The sequence below is a fragment of the Solanum stenotomum genome, chromosome 3, assembly GCF_019186545.1.
Source record: "Solanum stenotomum isolate F172 chromosome 3, ASM1918654v1, whole genome shotgun sequence".
Classification (NCBI taxonomy): Eukaryota; Viridiplantae; Streptophyta; class Magnoliopsida; order Solanales; family Solanaceae; genus Solanum; species Solanum stenotomum.
Genome location: NC_064284.1, coordinates 62,974,708 through 62,997,262, shown reverse-complemented (window position 1 = coordinate 62,997,262; position 22,555 = coordinate 62,974,708). Strand labels below are relative to the sequence as shown.

General features: G+C 32.6%; 2 protein-coding genes across 4 annotated transcripts in view; both read right to left on the bottom strand.

The window, feature by feature from the left end:
- Window positions 1–813: 813 nt before the first annotated feature.
- Window positions 814–22,555, bottom strand: part of LOC125858581 (HMG1/2-like protein) — a 377,596-nt gene continuing 355,854 nt past the window's right edge. Inside the window, exon 9 of one of the 3 annotated variants that reach the window (XM_049538400.1) lies at window positions 814–823. The gene's annotated coding sequence lies outside the window, so the exon portion shown is untranslated. Of the gene's footprint in view, window positions 824–1,460; window positions 1,471–1,512; window positions 1,523–22,555 lie in introns of those variants that run through there. The other 2 variants (XM_049538401.1, XM_049538399.1) reach the window with 2 other exon arrangements.
- On the bottom strand, window positions 7,584–8,604 carry LOC125858575 (uncharacterized). The gene has a single exon (XM_049538389.1). The coding sequence runs from the start codon at window positions 8,530–8,532 to the stop codon at window positions 7,840–7,842; it is 693 nt and encodes a 230-aa protein (XP_049394346.1). The 5' UTR covers window positions 8,533–8,604; the 3' UTR covers window positions 7,584–7,839.

Here is a 22,555-nt window from a genome sequence, read left to right as displayed (position 1 = left end):
GTGTTCTTTTTATAAATAGATGTATGTAATTATAAACTTTCAAATACACATAATTTTATAAAGATTCAATTGTCAAAAATAATAATAACTTCTTATTCTTTAATATAATTCTTTCTTACAAGCAATCTCTTCAGGGCGAGCATGAGTTTTTTTTTTACAAAATTTAAAAGAATGATTCTCTTCTTTCTACAAAATATAAATTTATAAGTCAAATTTTATATTTTTTTAAAAATTGAAATCATAATTTTATATTTTAAATTACATATTCAACTACTAAATTAAAATCATTATTGTATATCGTATATCCAAACACAAGCTAATATTAGGAGAAGAAAAAAAATTGTTAGCATAATAAATTTCAACCACTAGCACGATAAATGTACTATTGTTGTAGAAAATGCATAAGCTGTTGCAAATGAATATAGTAGCATTTTTGTAAGGAATTTTTCAGCTTCTAAAAAGCAAAACTAAAAGTAATTTTTTATATAAGTATTAACATTGATCTGCCTTTGTAGAAGGTAGGTGGGGATCAATGAAGTAAAGATCGATTTTGCGAGTTCAATTGAATTCATTTATATTTATTTTTGTTTGAATTATGTGATATAGTTGACTAAATATAACTTTAAGCGGGTGTCTGAGTATGAAAAAATTATCATATTTTTTGTAATAAATATTTAAAACGTGAATATATTTTTTTTTAAAATAAAAATTTAATCTAAATGAAATTATTTTATAACACGCCAGCAGTGCGCCCAATCAGACACCCAGTAAATGGAGGCCTAATGCGACGCGCTAGTAGTGCGCCCAATCAAACTCCCATTAAATGAAGAGTAGCGCCAGTAGTGCGCCCTATCAGACCCCAGTAAATGAAGGTCTGGTGCATCCAATCATACCCCAATAAATGGAGGCCTGATGCGACGCACCAGTAGTGCGCCCAATCAGAGCCCTAGTAAATTGAGGTCTGGCGCAACGCACAAGCAGTGCACCTAATCAGACTCCTAGTAAATACAAGCCTGGCGCGACACACTCCTATAGCGACCGAAGCGTCAGGCCACTTTTCTTCTTTGTTCTCGTTCCGTACTTGTTCCTTTGAGTTGCGCCTTCGTTCTCTTCTTATTAACAACTATCTAAACCTCTTTTAATCATCGAAAAATCTTATACATGTCCTAATTGTCATTCTTAAACTCACATTTTCAAATCAAAGTAAAGTTAAGAGGAAAGTTCAAAGGTTCTATTTTATGAACACTTTAGAGTTTCAAATTATATATATATATATATAATATCTTTAACGTGAAAGATAAGTTCATAAGTGCATGTTTTCAAGAAGGTAAGCATGTCCAAGAAGGTAAACATGTCCAATGTTTTCAAGAAGGTAAACATGTCCAATGTTTTTAAAAGTATTTCAATCAAGTAATAAGTTCATTCCTTGTAATTAATGAATTAAGCATAATGTTATATAACCCCCATTAAATGAAGGCCTGACGTGACGCGCTAGTAGTGCGCTCAATCAGACTCCCATTAAATGAAGAACTGGTGCTACGCACCAGCAATACGCCCAATCAGACCCCAGTAATGGAGGCCTGGTCTATCCAATCAGACCCCAGTAAATGGAGGCATGACGCAACACACTAGCAATCAGAGCCCTACTAAATTGAGGCCTGGCACAACGCACCAGCAGTGCGCCCAATTAGACCCTCGGTAAATACAGGCCTGGCACGACACACCCCAAAGCACCCGAAGCGTCAGGCCACTTTTCTTCTTTGTTCTCATTCCGTACTTGTTCCTTTGAGCTGAGCTTTCGTTCTCTTCTTATTATCAACTATATAAACCTCCTTTAATCATCGAAAAATCTTATACATGTCCTAATCGTCGTTTCTAAACTCACATTTTCAAATCAAAGTAAAGTTAAGAGGAAAGTTCAAAGGTTCTATTTCATGAACACTTTTGAGTTTCAAATTTTATTTATATATATATATATATATATATATATATATACTTTAACGTGAAAGATAAGTTCATAAGTGCATGTTTTCAAGAAGGTAACCATGTCCAATGTTTTGAAAAGTATTTCAATCAAGTAATAAGTTCATTCCTTGTAATTGATGAATTGAGCATAATGTTATATCTATTATTTTGGGAGTAGTATCACCGAGTTGGGTTAGAGTCTCTTATGATTTGGAAGTCCCACGCGACTCCTCGCTGCCTCTGAGAAGGCCAATTAGCTGGATTCATAGTCACGATATCATTCTACAATCCGGTAAAAGTATAAGATGACCCTGGCAACGTGAGGCGAAACGTTGTATCTTGCTAGGCTCATGGTAATAGTTGTCAATTAGAGAAACTCCCCACAAGTAAAGTATATTATTTTCATGATTGCTTTTATTGCATATTATAATTGTAAAGCTTAAATGGTATTTCACTTCATATTTATGTATTGATCCTGTTATGTTTTTTGAGTCCTTCAAGCCAGATTATTGTTTACTTTAACCTTTTCACGTACCAGTACATTCACGTCATTCGACCTGCATCATTTCATGATGCAAATACAGGTATTCAGGATCATCAACAGGCGATTCGTTGAGATCATTATCCACTCACAGACAGTATTTGGTGAGGCCTCATTGCTATCAGGGACTCCATTTCATTTTAGTTAGTAGCTTTAGGAGGTGTCGTGGATCTTGTCCCGACATCCATCCCGTATTGTTAGAGGCTTCATAGACAAATTGAATTAGATGTTTCCAGTATTTATTTTGAAGATGTTTTGTTTAACTCATGATTCATGCTAAGTATTTTGCAAAGGTAGTATTTTAAGACTTTTATAAATGTCTAAGTGTCCATCTATAGAAGCTTTCACATAATGTTTAATGTCATATAAGTCATGCTGCCAGGACAAGGGTTCGCTTGGGGATTAGAAATGGTTCTTGAGTGCCAGTCATGTCCATGGTGTAGACCCGAGGAGTGACAAACTTGATAATTTGAGAATAAATTTGAAAAAGAAAAAATTATAAAAGTGAAAACAGTGTTTTGGATATTTTCAACTTGTATTTGAAACTGGTATAGTCAACTGATTTTCAAATAAAATGAAAAAAATGAATATTTTCACCTCCAAACATATCCTAAGAAAGAATGAATGAAATAGCATTAAAACTTGAATATACCACAACATTTGTGTTGTTATAAAACTTTTCGAAGTTATAGTTTGCACACGCCATAACATGTGTAGGTATGATTATAAAACCTTGTTACTAAAATCAAAATAAAAAAATTTAAGTTAATTACATTCGAACTTAAAACGTTATAACAACAATAATAATATATTCAGTGTGGTTTCATAAAATAAGGTCTGGGAGGGTAAATTATATACATACCTTATTTTTACCTTAGAGGTAAAGTAAAGAGATTGTTTCCGATAGAACCCCAACTCAAGCCAAAAATAATTTAGGAAAAGACATAATGAAAGTACAATTAACCATAGATAGTAACAAAGCAACAAATTGAAACATAATAATATTACAACAAAAATACTACTACAAACAAACCACGAAATAATATATACTAACAAAAATCAAAGAATAAAAAAGTTTAAGAGTAGTCCAACGACTACTAGTAAGAACAACAAGACAAAGCACTCCGACCTACTAATATGAACACCCTTCTACCTACTAACGTTCTATCATAATTCTAATCTTCATATGTTCCTATCTTAAGTCATATCCTCGATAAGCTACAATAACAATATATCCCGCCTAATCACATCTCCCTATCATTCCTTGAGTTAAATCTTAGAAAAGATCTAAATTTCATTAATCATTCATAGTGTTATTCTCTGTAATTTTAAAATATTATAAAAACTTCTTTTTTTCCTCCAAAATCTCACTCATCCGGATACATAGCTTCTCAACTCTCAAATGTACGTTTCTCTCTTCCAATTTTCACTCCTTCAATCTTTTCCTATTTTAACTCCCTCAATCTCAATAGTTATTTCCTTCATTACAATTTTGAAATTCAAATTTTTCTCTCTCCAGTCAATCGATTTCAACTTCCTCAATAGGTATTTTTTCTTCTTCTCCAACTTACTGTTCATCACTTTTTGTTCTAATTTTTTTTTCAACTTCAACATCCTGATACATATGGTTGGTGCTCCTTCTTTTAGTATTGGTATTATCCAGTTAACTTCACCTAATATTAATTACCCAATTAGTCGAAGTAGGATACATCTTCAACTTCAAAATCGACTGTAGAAGAACGCCTAGATAAAGGGGGGAGAAAAGTCGAGTTGTTTGTGGCTCTGATAAGGGCTTTAGGTCGAGATCTATGGGTGACGTTATTGTTGAAAGTGGAAAAAAAATGCGGTTGATATAGAGCAAAGGAGAAAGTGTAGAAAGATTCCTTCTTCATCATTTTTTATTTTTGCTTTCAACAGATCAGGTTGTTGATTTTTTTTTCGATTTTTTTATTCATCTTTTTTTTATACATACGAGTTCAGATTTTTAATGTATCAGTTGTTTTGTTTCTTAAATTAATGTATAATAATGTCTTCATTTCAACATTATGATACATTACGCACAGTTTATCATGTTCAAATATTTTGATACATAACCTTAATTTATTGAAACACAAATTAGTATGTATCATGATCATAGTTATGTACTTGATACATAACCATTACAAATTTTGTTATCTTTTACTACTAGATGCATACACCCAAACTTATTCAACTAGAAGGTTATGTATCTGTACACATTATCAAATATTATTGTTGAAACAAACACTATTGTTTCCATAGCAATATTTGTTTGTATCAACTCACCACTGTGTTATGTATAATACAAAAAAAAATGATATTGAAAACAATTACTTGTATAATGTTTCCTTTATAACATATAGTATTCTCAAACAAAATAAGATACATAAATAGCTATTGTTTTCGATTTTTTTGAATCTCTTACGATTTGAGAGAGATTTAAGAGAAGAAAATTTGAAATTTGAATTACTTGAAGTTGTTACAATTTCGGAGAGACTGACATCAATTGATTTGAGTGATTAGGGGAACTGACATTTAATTTCCTTCTTAATCTCAACAAACAAGTTGTCTAATGTATCCGTTATGTAACCAGCTAAATGGGATGTACCAAGATGACACAAATTTGAAGAGATTATTGTAAATTAGAAAAAGATAGAGCCAGAATGTAATTTGCTCCTTACACTATGAAATTCTTTTAAAAATTACATTATTTAGCCAGTTAGGCCCAAATTCAACGGGCTGCTATCTGAAATATTTGGCTCTTTTGTATGTGCGTCGTATACCATCTTCGGCATACTTACCAGGTGGTTTGGTTCAATTTTTGAATTTAACGGTTTGACTTATCAATTATCGATTTCTATGTGTTAAACCACTACAAAATCAAGAAGATTACCTTTGGTTAGTGGTTGAGTTATCAGTAAGATACTAAAGAGAGCAAGATATAACTTCCACTGGAAATTAAATAGGCGATCACCAAGTTGAGCATAAATCAACCAGCAGAAGAATTCTTCTGCAGTATCACCATATCTCATCTCAGAACTTACTGAGTTTTGTCCAAAATCAACTTGCATATCAAAAAAACAACTGCCGACACTCTGCCTAATCAGTTTACAATTATCACAATATAGAGGATTCGAAGAACTGTTCTTGAACATCCAGATTATAGTGAAGAAGCAAACAAGCACATCTTACTACTAAGCGGAGAGGTTTTGAGTTCAATCTCATGCTAAAGCGTTTCAACAAAATGTAACGCCGAGTCCTACTACTATGAGAATAGCCAACTCAGCATAGCGCAAACGAGAAACTACAAGGAGAGCATAGCCTAGCTAGAAATTTTGAACAATGATACTTAAGCAGGCAGTTCATCCAGCTATTTGCAAATAGACAGGGCGACATTACATGATAAGTGGGTAAAACGTAGAACTGTTACGATTCTTAAAAAAAAAGGTGGGTAAAACCCAGAAACATGTCCTAGTAGACCTTATATAAAATCTATCAGTGGTGCTCCAAATTCAGAAACAAATGGCTTCCAATTTGCTTGTATCAACAAATAGAAAGACAGATATTGGCACCAACGACAATAATTTTTTTAAAATTGGTACACCACACACATCTTTTTCAATGTATAACTCAGTTAGACAGCATAAGACACCAAACATTCGAACTCATCAAGCAATATAAGTGAGAGTTCATTTTCACATATTGTCTGGAGATTGGGGTCCTTTCAACCTTGGGATCTTGGCCCTCCTTGATCCATGCGTTAATAACAAATATCACTGACCACAGGGAAATCCAGATTACACATGATATTTGCAACCCCTGTCAGTCAACGTACTAACAAACTTACTGCAAAGCCCGTCTCTGTCTACTCCTTTGCCCAAACCCATTCATCTTTCCCAAGAGCCCCGAAAATAAAACGAGCAAAAAAAGGGTCAAAACACTTCCCTAACATAACTCTAATGATCAAATATAAAGGCCTGTCGTGAACTGACAATTAAAGCATTGAAATTCTAAGGCAGAGACAGATGTTAGAGGTAAGATTGAGCGATGCTATTGCTGTTTGCTGAGATGATGATGGAAAGATATCAATCAGAGCAGCATATTTGATGAGCCATGAACAATCATATTACAAGTTTAAGTTGATGAAGACGCTTTAAAAACAATGCTTTTTAAAATTGTGATTGTGGTGGCAAATAAAGATCATTGGTATTAGAGGTGATGCAAGGTGGATGAGCAGCTATAAACAGAGTGGACTGGTTTGAAGACAAATTATGCTGGGATTAGTTATGTATGGAATAGTTTTTATTGACGGTTTCATTTGTTGTATTAAAAACAACATGAATTCCATAATTTCTAAGAAAGAGTTGCTTGTTTATTAAAATATCCTCCACCTTATCTAGTAGAAAAAGGGTTTGTGTGACCTCAAGGGTATTTATGTCATTTTTAATTTTATTCCGGGTTAACTTATCCCGGTACTATTAATCCATCCTCTGAAACTGAAAACTTATCCTGGTACTAATTACTAATCATGGTATAACTTATCCCAGGATTAGTAACAAAACAAGGGATAAGGCACCAAACAGGGGATAAGGCAGTACCAATTTTATATCCGAGGACTATCTATGCTTGTCCAACATACCAAATGACCCCTTAATTGTATTAGACACAACACTTGCACTAACAAATATCTAAAGAAAAAATATTCTGGAAATATCCTCTAACTCAAACAAAGTTACTAACCTTAACTTAAATAACTCCTTGTAAAGAAACTGGTAGCAAACCTGCAACAGAATTGGAAATCACAATTCTGGTGCATGGATCATGTTGGCAGACGCTTAATACTTCCATAGGCATAATTACAAAGTCCTATAGTCAGAGTTACCCGTTAGTGAGCGGTAGCATTATCCCATGGAACTAGTTGACATACACACGAGCCGATGCAGACACCTTGGCTATCAGGAAAAAAAAATACGGAGTCCTACCCGAAACACACAGATAATACAGTGTCAGCTTCCAAGTTATCATCTTTAACACAAGGAGTAGTGCATTGCACATCACATTAACATAAAACCATCATAATTTTCATATTTGTTCGATGGAATAACATGGAGGGTGCACTCCTCCATTACGCTGTTTACAGTTATTTAGTAATATTCTTCAGATTTCAATACTAATATAAACAAAAGCAAAGTCACAGTAATTCATCACATTTGTTCATCAAATTTTGAAGCATCAATAACAAATGCATTCAACAAACAGCGGAAATGATTAAACTTTCCCCTATTAACCGAACACTTACACATAGAGACCACCTTTCATACCACTTCCTTTGCCGGAGCAGCAGGCTTCTTCAAATCATCATCCACAACTTTAGTCGGAATCGCCACGTATCCCATCTTCTTAGCACTGCTAACATCATAATCACCATTACCGTCCTCGAAATCATCATCAGAATCCTCAAACTCGAAGCGATTAGGCCAGAAAAGCGACCAGATCAAATACATAGTCGCAGCAGTTAACGCACCACAACCGACACCGAAAAGCAAAGCTCCAACAACCCTCATAATATCCTTGGTCCGATCACGGATTGAGCTCGTCACCGACGAGTAAAATTCCACCGGCATCATCGACGAAGATCGGCTCTCCAATTCCTCACCATCTTCCACATGTTCAACAGCGTCCTCTCGTTCAAAGAAAACCGGGTCGGGTCCACGGATTAAAAACGGGTCGGATCTTCGGAAGAAAACTGATGGCCTAAGAAGTCCGAATTTCGGAGCATCATCACGGAAACCGGAGGTAGTGACGACGAAAGCACGGAATCGAGGAGAAATAGAGGGGTTACGGAGGAAGAAATTGGGGTTAGGGTTAGGGTTTCGAGAAATAGTTGTGGGGATCTGGTAATAGGAAGTGGAGGTGATGAAGAATAGGGTTTTGCACGGCCGGCCGACGGCGGAGACGGCGAGGAGAGAGAAAGCGAGAAGTAGAAGCGCGAAATTCGAGGACGCCATTGACGCTTAGAGAGAGAAAGAAAGAGACGATGAGGAAATTAACAATGACAATTATGGCTATAGATGAAAAAATTGGGAGGAAAAATAGTTAATTTAATTAAATTTAATAATTAAACACTTTTTTTGGATTTGGATTTAAAAGTCAAATTGAACTACCAACAAACTTCCAAATTATTATCCAAGAAACAAAACAAAAAACTTCAAATTAGTTACCATTTGTTGGGAAAAAAGAACAAAAAACAAATATGGTTTAGTTTAGTCGGTTTAGTTTGATTTTATGTAGATAAAATTTTAGAAATTGTAAACATAATAGACATAATAAGGTTTTATAGCTATAGTTTTGATGATTGTGCTCTATAGTTATAGTTTTGTTTGTTATGGAGGCTGCGATTTGTATATTTATGCACGTTTGTATATTTCGCTTGCGAATATAACAATAGAGTATTGAGTAAGTATATGCAAATTTTATATTTATACATTTAAGAATTTTCAGAACTTCGTTTGTATATTTCGCTTGTCAATATATTTATTAGGATTTATTCATAAATTGTATATAAATACCTAGGATAAGCATATACAAAATTCTGAATTTGTACAAATCAGGCGAATAACAAGATTAGGCAAAATTATAGATGTGAACTAGAATTTCCCTAAACATTAGCTATAACATTTAATATGGTTTATTAGCTTTTATTTTTTAAATACACTAAATCAATAAAAAAAATATTAATTTTCGATTTATTGATTTTTGATCCTTAACGGTTCGGCTTCGGTTTAACCAATAACAAAATGCCTATAAAATAAATAATTACTCCAATAATTTGCGCGACAAGACAATAGTGTAACTTTACGAAATGCTCATAAAATAGAAACAATATGAACTAAAATTAAAAGAACGGAATTGTACAAGTGCAACACAAATAAAAGAACCAGGATAATTATGTGAATTTGCTAAATGGCAAATATAGTAACCAATAAGGTATTGATATTAATATTTAATATTTACGAAGGGATAAAGTAGCAAATTACTCTTGTCTTAATGGGTTATTTATTTACCTAATAATTCAAAATTAAAAAATCAATATCGAACCAATAACATGATTATTTTTGTTTATAAAATCATTAAATATGTATTCACCCAATTGCAATAACCCAATAATATTTTTTTATTCGATTTATTGGTCAACTAGGTAATTTGGCCATGCTACGCGCGGTGATAAAATATTATATCAAAGCTATAAATTAATCGTTTCATATTTTTNAACATCACTAGAAGTTTGTAGTCAATTTTGAATATTTGGAGCATGATTAGAAGTTTAAAACTGACTTCAAATGATCTCTGACATCGTTAAAGTTCATAGTCAACTTCAACAATCTCCCACATCGTTGAATTTCAGAGTCAACTACAAAACTTCCCGATTATAGTAGATTTCGGGAGAACCATGTCAGAAATTTCCCAAGCTTTAAGGATTTTTGAGTTATCCAGAACAAACTATCGGATACATCGAAATTTCAAACCAATGACGTTCATTTAAGCTTAACGTGACATGACACTTGACAATGACCTTTTTTTCAATTACAGCTTTTGAAAACCTTTTTCTTAATGATTTATCCATATTTCAAATATTTTTGCATTAATTTTTTGTCTTATCTATCGAGAAGCAAGAGATCAGAGCGATAAACTGAAGATAGCAAGACAAGGAGCAAGCAATTGAAGAAGTCAACACAGTTCAGTTTATTTTAAGAAAAAAACTAACAATTTTTCTGTGGATGCAGGTCTATAAGATTGCCTCAAGTTCTTATATTTCTCCATTCAACGAATATGGAGAAGTCAAAAGGGCGAGGTGTTCCCCAAAATTGACAATTTTTTTGTGGATGCATGAAAGTCATTGGAGTTTTTCGAAAGAAAAAGAAAGAGTTTAGAATATGAGCAACAACACCTCATTTAAACTCCCAGTAAAACATGAGTCACAATGAAAATAATGTGTTCACTCTCAACATTTACAAGCATTTTCGATGACACGAGATTACATTCTCAACATTAAGAAAGTTTGAAGAATATTCACGAATTCTGTAAATGTCAGACGCGGTAATATGAAATACCCAAAGAGACATCGTCTTTACCACCCGGGTGGAAATTCCTAAAGTATTATCAAATGAGATAATACCATCACCCAGAGGGACATCATCGTTATTTTATCAATATCCTATCGACGGATCTTCATTATCATTATCCTACCAATGGGTGAACATTATCCTACCGATGGATCATCATTATCCTATCGATGGATCATCATTATCCTGTCAATGGATCATAAACGTTATCCTACCAATGGATCAACATTATCCTACCAACGGATCTTCATCCTAATCAACATTGTCCTATCAATGGATCAACATCATCCTATCGGCAGATCTTCATTATCATTATCCTACCAATGGATGGGCATTATCCTACCAATGGATCAACATTATCCTACCAACGGATCTTCATCCTAATCAACATTGTCCTATCAATGGATCAACGTCATCCTATCGACAGATCTTCATTATCATTATCCTACCAATGGATCGACATTATCCTACCAATAGATCATTAACACTATCCTACCGATGGATTATCATTATCCTATCGATGGATCATCATTATCTTGTCAATGGATCATAAACGTTATCCTACTAATGGATCAACATTATCCTACCAATAGATCATTAACATCATCCTACCAATGGATCAACATTGTCCTATCGACGGATCTTCATTATCATTATCCTACCAGTGGACCTTTATCAATATTATCCTATCAATAGATCATTGTCAATCATCATTTTATCGATGGAGTATTATCATCATATCGATGGAGCATCGTCATCCTACCAATGGATCAACATCACTCTATCAATGGATCATCATTATCCTACCGATGAATCATCGACATTATCATACCAATGGATTAACATTGTCCTACCGACGAATCTTCATCATCATTATCCTCCCAACGGATCTCTATTATCATCATCCTACCAATGGATCTTCATCAATAGTATCCTATCAGTGGATTATTATTAATCATCCTATCGATTGAGTAGCATTAACATCATCATCCTATCGATAGAGCAACATCATCATCATATCATTATCGTCATCCTATCAACGAAGAATAATTATCCTACCAAGGGAGCATCAACATCATCATCCTATTGATGGAGCATCATCATTATCCTATTATGTAGCAGAATTATCCTACTGATAGATCAGAATCATCCTACCAATGGATTATCATCATCTTACCCATGAAGAATCATCGTTATTATTTTCACTTGCAAGGACTTCATTAAGATATCCATCAACATATTACATCAGTCTATATTTTATTTCTTCGATATCAAAGAAAGAGCACATTGAAGATTATATTACAAATATGAAATATGAGCTTTATTCACTTTACGTCAGAATGGAGGAAACTGACGTCAAATGTTCAAAGAGAGCAATTAAGTGTCAACATGGTAAAAGACACTATCTCTCCATTTGAATTGCATTTTTATGCTAATGAGTTTTATCTCAGTCTTTGTCGAGAGCATCCGAAGGGATGAATCTCCAAAACAAACCACAGGTGCGGACGACATAAAAAAGGATGCAGCACAACGTGGAATTTTTCTTAGCAGCGAACTGGGACATAGTCTAAAGAGGAATGTCAAACTCTTAGGACGCGAGCAGAGGAGTGACTTCCACCACAATCAAACCACACCCCTATCAGAAGGCATGTGGGTTTTTCTTTGGGTTTGTCGGTTTTAGTTTCGTATCCGGAAATTTTTTGGTCTCTACCGGAAACAGCTTTCCAATCTGAGTGACAATACACCAAGAGCTTTGGAAATTATGTCTGCGTAAGTTCTTAATTATGGGTGTGAAGCGCGCCACATTCATGGCTAAGAGGTTGCAAGCCTCCTTCTCATACTCGACTTACTTTGTCATTTTTCAGAACCGAAGGTTATCTCGCATAATGAATTTCCTTTTCAATTGATCGAGTCGAACTACAAGCAGCCTGATTCCCTAAGTTGAAGGATATGTAGGCGGGATCAGTGTTGAAAACTCGGCTGTATTCCAACACTCGCTCGTAAATCTTATTCTCGAGCATCCCGATCTCTTCATAATTCGATACCAGGATGACTTTTTAATTCTTTCAAATCGTGCGTCAAATCAAGCGTATCGAACTACAAGTGGCCTGAATTCTCATATAGCCTGAGATATGTAGGAAACCCATTTCCAGGGTTCGGCCATAATTTCTAAAGTCCGTACCAAAAGCTCTTTCACTTAAGATGAAGATGTGGTCGATCAAAATTGGATCAGTCAATTTCATTTTCCTCGAATTTCTTGCAACAATCCAAGTAAAATGAGAGACAGTTGTTGACACCCAATTTTGGACCTCCACATTATATATTAATCGCCGAGCCTCTTCAATTTCAAACGATTTAAAATAATTAGTCGTATAAAATTTCAAAATAATAATAATAATAATATGTAATGTAGTTTGCAAGTTATTTCAAATAGTTTGTCGTTTTATACTTATTTAAATAACGCATATGTTCTATATAAATATGTGTCTAATTAGTATATTCTATGAATATTCGAAAATCATCTCAAAAATATTTTATTTTAATTAAATATTTGGTTAATCATTTTTAGTTATATAATAGCTTATGTTTTAAATTGTTTAGTTTATAACTAAGTCAATTATTTTATTTCGTTAAGGTTAAGAAGCTCATTATTTAATTTATACAAATTTGTCTTGTTTAATTTTTGGCTAAATTAGCTTGCCTATTGTCTAATTATAATTTTTAGCCAAATCTATCAAATTGGTTTCAGTCCATTGAGAGACCAGATTTTGGGCCCATTTCGTCAACCCAAATCACTTTCCATCAGCCCCCCATTTACCACTTGATTCCACAAACCCATCAGCAAACATTACAACATGCAATACATACGTACACCAATGCCTCTATTAACCCAGGCCCAGCTGTTGCGGCAATACCAAACCCAACCCTCCTGAACCGACCCAGCCCATCCCATTTTTATTTCCAGCAAATCCCACCTTTGTAATTCCCAGACCTGGCCCACTTTCCATTGACCAAAAAGATTCTAGCAACATACAACGTTCTCAAAGCATTTAACCCAGAAAACGACGTCAACGACAACAACAACTTCACGGCTTCGTCCTTGCTCGTCTTGAGATGGATCCACGTTGCTCGTCAGGACGATGGGATCGATCCCAATCGTCCATCTCCCTTTTCCTTTTCTAGAATGGGGCAAATTTTCAGAAAAAGGGTGTTTGTCCAAATCGGTGAAAGATTTTGATTTTTGAATTTTGAATTGGGTCTTTGGTTTGAAAAATTTGAGGTCCGTTTTCCCCCTATTTTTTTCGAAGCCGATTCTCCCTTCTATATATTTGTTGGCTGTTCACTGTGAAAAAAAAAAAACGGAAAAATTTTGGGCGTTGAAGAAAATATCGGAAAAATTGGGGAGAAAAATCAGAAGGGAAAAAGGGGTTGGGAGGAAACCAAAAAGAAGATATATTTGCTCTTATTCACTGTGAGAGGGGAGAAGACAGGAGGATTTTATTTTATTTTTGAACAAAATACAAGGTAAGTTTTCTTGGCAGAAATACGAAGAACAACCTTTAGGAACAAGTAGCAATACACTCGAAATACGCTCCTGAATCGAGAACTGCTAGGACTTCTGCCCGGTTCCTCGACTATTGTTCGTGTTCAAGTTTCTCGTGGTGGAAAAACCATCGTCCTCTACTCGTTGTCTTAGTTCGCTGCCCCACAAACGGTAATCTCGGCACCTTTTCCTTGTTATATCCTACCCTTCTGTTTAGTATGTTTGTATTAGTTTAGGAATCCATGTTAGATTTTCTGTTATTTTGCATTAACATGACAATTATATATAGTTCAAAACTTGCAGTTTTTGCTCTATGTTTATATGTACATGAATCACTTTCTAGTATCTGAACATTGCTCCATCAAATTCTAATTCTTTGTTTTTCTTTTACTCTCTATTAAACATGGCCATAGTTGGAGTCAAGAATTTATTTCTATACATATCATATCTAACTTTGAGATTCTGTTTGGAAAGTTTACATTGAGAATAACTATCTCATTTGAATATATGTACTTGTTTTTGAATGCTTGAATTAGTATAAACTCGCAATGACTACTAATGTAACACTAATGAAAAGAAATGTTTGTTTGATGTGAATTTACAAGTCTGTGAACTTCATAATTTATTTATTATCTAGCTCACATGTTTGATCGAGAGTATACTATTTTCTAATCATTTTTATCTCGTTTATCTATTTTGCATGAACACTGGAGCCGAAGAGTTTCACTTGAGACTCGATAAGGTCGCTAATGTACAGATTCCATTTATTATCACCCTCGTTCATCTCTATTTTGTTAAGACAGCCAACCTACAGAAGGAAAAATCTTTTATGGAGCTTACATGGCTCTTGATTATTTTATATTACTTGCACATCCTTACTTTTTCCTGCTTCATACTTGTTCATACATCGACTAACGGAGGAGATAATCTTTTCTTCTGTTAGAGCCAAGCATAACCTTTAATTACTTCAGCTTGTTTAATTTATTTGTGTTGATGTGATTAGTGTTTTTGGCTTTACTTATATGTTCTCTAATATATAACTAGTAGTTGTACTTAATTTGGAGGTTTCTTTAAGCTATGAGACATTTCCCTCATCACATAAAACTCTTATTTTAAAGACTTAAAAAATAAGTGACCCATCTTCTTCTTTTGGCAAGACCATAATTAAAACTCGTAAAAAGACAAAACGGCTTTCCTACATTTTTGACTTTAAGTTGTGTGCTAGTTTTCCAACTTCTTATATTGTTAATAACTAGTTCTGCCCGTGTCTTGCTCTAAATTTGATTACACACTTTCCATATAGCCGTGTCATCCTGTTTCTTATATACTAAGTATTAATTATTATTATTATATTTTTTAAAAAAATGAATAAATAATAAAGTAAGAAAATCAATCACTTTTCTTAGCCTAATTAATTAACATAAGTTTGGCCGGTTAATTGTTTTTAACAGATTTTAAAGGATGTCTTACCCCTTCCCTTTAATATAAATTAGAACCCTTACCTAGAATCTCACAAGGTTAAGTAAATTTTAATATAGAGTTAATTTAGTATAATTTCAGCAAAATAGGTGTCCTAATTCACCTTTAACATAATCAGGTGGCGACTCTTTAAAATGGTTTTAAGATTCACCAATATGTTGTACACCATTTGAACTTCGAGTTAAAATGGGGTATAACGATATTTATTTGATTATTTGTATTTGACTAACCTTTTATTTGAATTGGTTTTATTTAATTAAATTCCCCAAAAGAAAGTCATATGAGTTATATTCTTAAAATCTTTTAATTTATTTTATCCCCCCCCAAAAAATAAATAAATAAAAAAAATGAAATGAATTTTCTTAGTTAATATTTTCTCAAAATTAGTCAAAGTCATTTTAGTCAAATCGCCGGTCAACCGCAAGTTAGCGGACATTTCGAGGGCCTAACACCTTCTCGGAATGTACATTGAACTTCGAACCCTTTTATTTTCAATTGATTTTATCTGTTTAAATCTTTTGAAAACCTTATATTTTTTCTTGATTTTTTACTAAAAATTAAGTGGCGACTCTGTTCTTTTGGAAATTCGATTTCTCTTCAACTATAAGTTTAATCGATTCTCCAAAAATCTCAGTCATTTTCCCTTTACATATCTTTTTTAAATAAAACAAAAGTATGCGTATATTTTATCTTCTTTAGAATTTACTTATGGAGTTACAATTCTTGAAACGAGGGTCTATGGCGAAATAGTCTTTCTACCTCACACAAGGAAGATAAGGGTAAGGTATGCGTACATTTTATCTTCTTCTGAGTTTACTTATGGAGTTACAATTCTTGAACCGAGGGTCTATGATAAAATAGTCTTTCTACCTCACACAAGGAAGATAAGAGTAAGGAATACATACATTTTATCTTCTTCGGAGCTTACTTATAGTATTACATTACATATGTTGTTGTTGTTGCGGAACTATACTTTTTATAGCATAACCGTTCACCTCTCAAGCAAACTCTTGTTGTTCTGGGGATAAAGTGTTATTGCAGGGCAGCTTTTGTTAATGATACAATTCACACACATATACAATATACACATATACAATATACAATATACATTATATACATATATATTCAATACTCAATTCGAGACTTGTTATTTAAATTAAAAGGAGTATTTACGATTTCATCAAAAAATTTGATGGTATTACTAGTAAGTAGTGCATATGTCTTTTGATTTATTTTTTGGCTAGCTATTGTTATTTATCTCCCTGATCAATATTAATTGAGTGACCATTTAGAAAAATTAACCAGTGAAATAAAACATTCAAAATGAAAATCCTATGTAAAATAACATTCATCTAATAAGATGAAAAGAAAATAAATAAATAAAAATAAATTGAGAAACTCAACCTTTCGAATGGCCCAGAGGTTTGAGTTTGGAGCTTGGAGCTTTTATGTTGGAGGTTTCAAGTTCTAAATCCCTTATTGTAGACTTCATCGCGAATTACATTAGTTACACTTTACTACTTTGCACATATGCTCCGTCTCAAATAATATCATTACATTCACATTACTACAATATCTAGATTCATTAGGTCGCTTGTGGCCTCATTTTAAATAATTTATCCAATTGAAGTTAAATTATTTGGCATAATGGATTACACTAAAAAGTTTCCAACAATGGGATATAAATTTAAACAAAAATGCATGAGGAAATAATTGAAAGAAATAGTTATGTGGTTCAATATAATCTAATAATGTCTTGCCTAGAGGTTGTCTAGAAAACCAGACATGTTTTTTTTTATTAAAAAAATCATCATTAGCAATATATTATGCCATATCCAAATTAAAAACCTTAACCTTACCACACAACAAATCTTTGACAATTAAAAATGTGAAATATATCTTTTATATTGGTAGACAAATTTAATCATGAATCATATCTTATGAGGTTAATTTTATCCACTCTATAAAGTCTTTTATCATGTAAAATCAAGACCTAATACAAAATACTATTAATGTAATACGTATACGATTACGAAAATTTAACTATTACAACTCAAGAATAGTATGGATATATAAGACTCAATAGGATCAAGTTCTTTGTATTAGGATTTGTGCTAAATTTTCAATTTTATCTGAATTCTTTTGTAATTTTGTTTTGTTTCGAAAAAATTTTCTTGACTGAAAGAACTATTTTATATTTATTATTTTCTTAAAGGAAAATTTTGAATTGCTTCTATAAATTGAATATCAGTCTTTTCCACAAGAACATAATATCATTCATATGTTCTTTTAACTAACTTGGGAATAAATTTAATTTTACTTTGACATTGAATAAAAATGAAATAAACTCAATATAAAAGTACACCTTCTTCTCCTAAAAATAATACTAATAATTAGAGTTGTTCATGGTTATGGTTAAAAAAACAAACCAAACCGCAATCCAAACCAAATCGATTAAAAAAACCGATATTTGGTTGGGTTTGATTTTAAATTTTGAAAACCCATATTATTTGGTTTGATTTTGATTTTACTAAAATAAAACCGCAAAAATAACCAAACCGAACCGATAAATTAGATATATAAATTCTTTAATTATTTATATTTTATTCATAAATAAAATATAAATATTTTGTTAAATTTTAATTAACTCAAATTTTTAACGTTATAATTTTCTCATGCCCAACACTCCCAACTATAACAATCCTAAGTCCAATTCCATCAAAATCCATTTTAGTCTTTACCACTCTACTTCACATAAAATAGTCAAATTTTCTCTTAATTGAAATACTTTGTTCGTGTAATGATAGCTCTAGTATTGCTTAATTGCTTAATTGAACCGAAATAGTTTTAATGTGGATTGTTCATGTGCTAGGTGTTTGTGTCTATCGACGTAAGTCCTCAAAAAAAAAACTATTACTTTCAAACCGAATAAATCAGAAAAACGGATCCAAACCGACGGATATCTTTTTCGTTTGATTTGGTTTGATTTTAGAAATTTAAAAAAACGACTAGATTGATTAGATTTTGATTTTAATCAATAACTGATCCAAACCGAACCACGAACACCCCTACTAAGAATAATACCTTATTGTAGAATGTAGATAATGATGATGTTGGAAATACAGCAAATCGCACTTCCATATTTTAATGATAGTCAAGTACTCAAGTTTATCACCTTAATCTTTTTACATTTATGAAACAAGAAATTTTTAATGTATAATAACTAGAAAAAAAAACACTATAATTAAGCAAAAAAAATCACAATCTCTTAGGATTATGATTTTGATTATGACCCTCCTTTTTTTTTTTTTTTTTAACCTTAAATCTTTGTCAGCCATTTCTCAAACATCATTAGTAATTAAGGGTTTCGAAATTGTGTTCTATTAATTGACATATTTAGTGATATGATTAAACTACCTAATTTAATCTAAAATGAAAATTTACTGGTGCTAATTATGATTTATGAACTAGGGTATAATTCATGTAGTGTCACGACCCAAAATGAGTCGTGAGTGTCACCCACACTTAACCTCCTAAGTGGGCGAACCAAGGAATCCAAACCCCAACATAAACCAATAATTCAATTATGAATAACAACAATAATGCGGAAGCTCAAAACTTATTAAAGTAACCAATCAAATAAACCTCTAAAGTCTAACACTTATTATCCCCAAAATCTGAAAGTCATCACATCAATGACATCTAATCTTCAAATACTAAGTCTAAGATTATTAAAGACACCAAAATAAATGAATAAAATAGTTTATGTCCGATAACTAAGGACATCATGCCATGACCAAGAGAATCCAACACGAGCTGGAATGAATAGTTCACCCTGGAACCTGATGTGTTGGAGACTGGCTAGAGCTGAGGGCGAGTCGAAGTCACTGATACACTCGCTGCACTCCACAAAAGAAAACAAAGAAAAATACAAGTAGGGCTCAGTACAGGGCAACATGTACTGAGTAGATACCATCGGCCAACCCAAAATAGAAATTAATATGTAATGAATAATAGTATAAAATCAACTATGACATTTAGCAGGTGGCAAGCAACAAACACATGAACCAGTGTCAACCACACTAAAGTAAGTACGTAATCAGTCAACAATATCAAGATCACACATGAGGATTCATGCCTCCAAACCAAACCAATTTGGGAATTGAGTTCTTTGAGATTGAGTATATTAAGTTAATTCAATATCTTTTTTCCTTTAATGTTTCTATGTTGGAACGTGACACTCCGATCCAATTATACTGTGTCAGAACGTGACATTTCGATCCAATTATACCGTGTCGGAACGTGACACTCCGATCCAATAATACCGTATCGGAACGTGACACTCCGATCCAATTATACCGTGTCAGAACGTGACACTTCGATCCAATAATACCGTGTCAGAACGTGGCACTCCGATTCAATTATACCATGTCGAAATGTGACACTCCGATCCAATTATACCGTGTCGAAACGTGACACTCCGATCCAATAATATCATTAATTTATCATTTATTATCACCACTTTTCAATTTATTAACAATATTTCATCAAGCCTTCTTTATTCAAGGCATCACTTCGATAGAGAGGGTTCAAGATTATAAATTTCACGGTCTCAGGATTTCAGACCAATCACAAACCACATAACCAAGCTACATAATCACACAATCAAGTACATAGAGAACTTTACAATATCATTCAATGCATATCAATTACTATTAAGAGTCTATCTATCAAATAAAATAAACCATAACCTACCTCCACCGAAGAACCGAAGTCAAGCAAGCTACTTCTCCAATGCCTTCCATTTCCTTAACGTCTCCGAACCTTTCCAATCTATCAAGTATATATATATAACACTTGTAAATTAAAGAGTATATAAACACTCATGCTACTATATGTCTAGCCTAGATCCAAAACTCATCCAATTCTATAGTCAATTTCCTCAAATTCAAGCCCAAGAATAAATCTTATTCCTCCATTTAGCATAACTTTAATGTAATTCATATAATATACTATACCTTATATTTAATTACCTATATAACAAAGTAAATAATTAATCTCAAACCTAGTTGATTAGCAAACCATGGCGTACTGCAAAATGAATGGCAGAACTAACATCTTTATAGTGGTTTAAAACTATAAGCATTACTCAACCTAATAATCAGCCATAATTAGGCATAAGGACCAATAAGAGTCGTCACTCTAAGTTTCAAAACACCACCGCAGTAAGACAAATTGGAACCTTAGCATTGCAATTCTAATTCCATCTTTCTTTCTCAATTCCAATTCTTTACAACATGAATGGTTGGCCTAACTTTTTTCTCATCATTCATCTAACAACAATACTATACATATGCACACTTCACTTTATAATATAAAATAATCATAATAAATAAATAACAATCGACACTTTAATTCATGAATGCAGTGAATCCAATTAATTATGTTGCACCCCACCAACCAAGCCAATCAACTTTATGCTTAAACCATGGACTTCACTTACTGCTACTCAACCAATTATTAAATTAATTACACCACCACAATAACCAAATTCAATTCATTAGCCTTTACTCAATATACTATATATGTAATTTGCCAACAATATTTTCTATGGAAACCCAATTGAATTGCAATACGGAAGAACTCACATACATGTCAGTTATCACCCTAATTGTATATCTTAAAATTATAAAAGTGGTAAAAGTGACCCTCTATTAATTTTAATTCTATCTTCTTTAACCATCAACTAAATTAATTATTAAAATTATCCCACTAATTTCATAATTGTAGTTATGAATAGTCCAAAATATCCATCTCTTAAAAAGTATTTTATGAAATAAAAAACTCTAGTACTCAAAACGACCAAAAGGGTCATTACATGTAGATAGGAGTGGAGGTTGAGTACTACTTAAGGATTCAGACAAACTCAATATCTTTTGCTTAGACCTTATTAAAAATATTTGTAAACATTTTATATTAGAAAATTGATAAATAATGTAATTGGGAATTCCAATATTTAATTAAATATTTCATACATTTATTTGATGTGAGATTTTCAACAACCATATAATGTCACTACTTATTCCTCAATCAACTGTCCCATAGACTTGACCTTTATATATAGCTTCTTTTTTTCTCTGTGCCCAAATGTTTATTGTCCGTATTAAAATATTTATAAGCATTTTAGAAGTTCAAGACAGAATTAAATTATTATTTTCTTTCGTTTTACTTAAAAAAATTATTTTTGAAGATATAAACACTTCAATTATGGTACATAGATAGAGTAAACAGAGTACATATTTAATAAAGATAATTAATTCTATCTAATATATAAATATGGATAAAATAATTAAACACCCTTCTTAATTAATAATTTCTTAAGAGGCGTCTAAATAAATAAAAACATGACAAGTATTTTGAGATTGAAATAAAATAACATATATTAAGTTTATTTCAACCTCAAATATTACATGACAAGACATTAACTATAGACCCTCGCCTCAAGGAAATGAGTTGCATTAACTATAGTGTATAAGTTTGTTGTACCAAATTGCATGTTATAGGCAACCTAGTATGCCAAGCTCACTCCACTATTGTATTTCTTACTCAGGAAATCCTAGAAGCCTAGTGTTGGGTAGATACTTGAATTTGGTGATTATATTATCATTATTTTTCAATGGCTCAAATTAAAAGTGATTAGGAAGTCATGAGTTTGAGTTACAAAATACGTAGAACTTTTTATAAAAATATAATGTAAGACTACATTCAAAATATCTTATAATGTGATTGACCATATCTCAAATCCACTAAACTATATTGACCTTTATTAGGTTTCATGAATTGTTGAAACAGAGCTTTAATTAGCACAACAATAAGAGTTGTCAT

Excerpts from the sequence above, each read along its gene's own strand:
- LOC125858575 (XM_049538389.1), bottom strand. The coding sequence starts at position 8,532 with ATGGCGTCCTCGAATTTCGCGCTTCTACTTCTCGCTTTCTCTCTCCTC.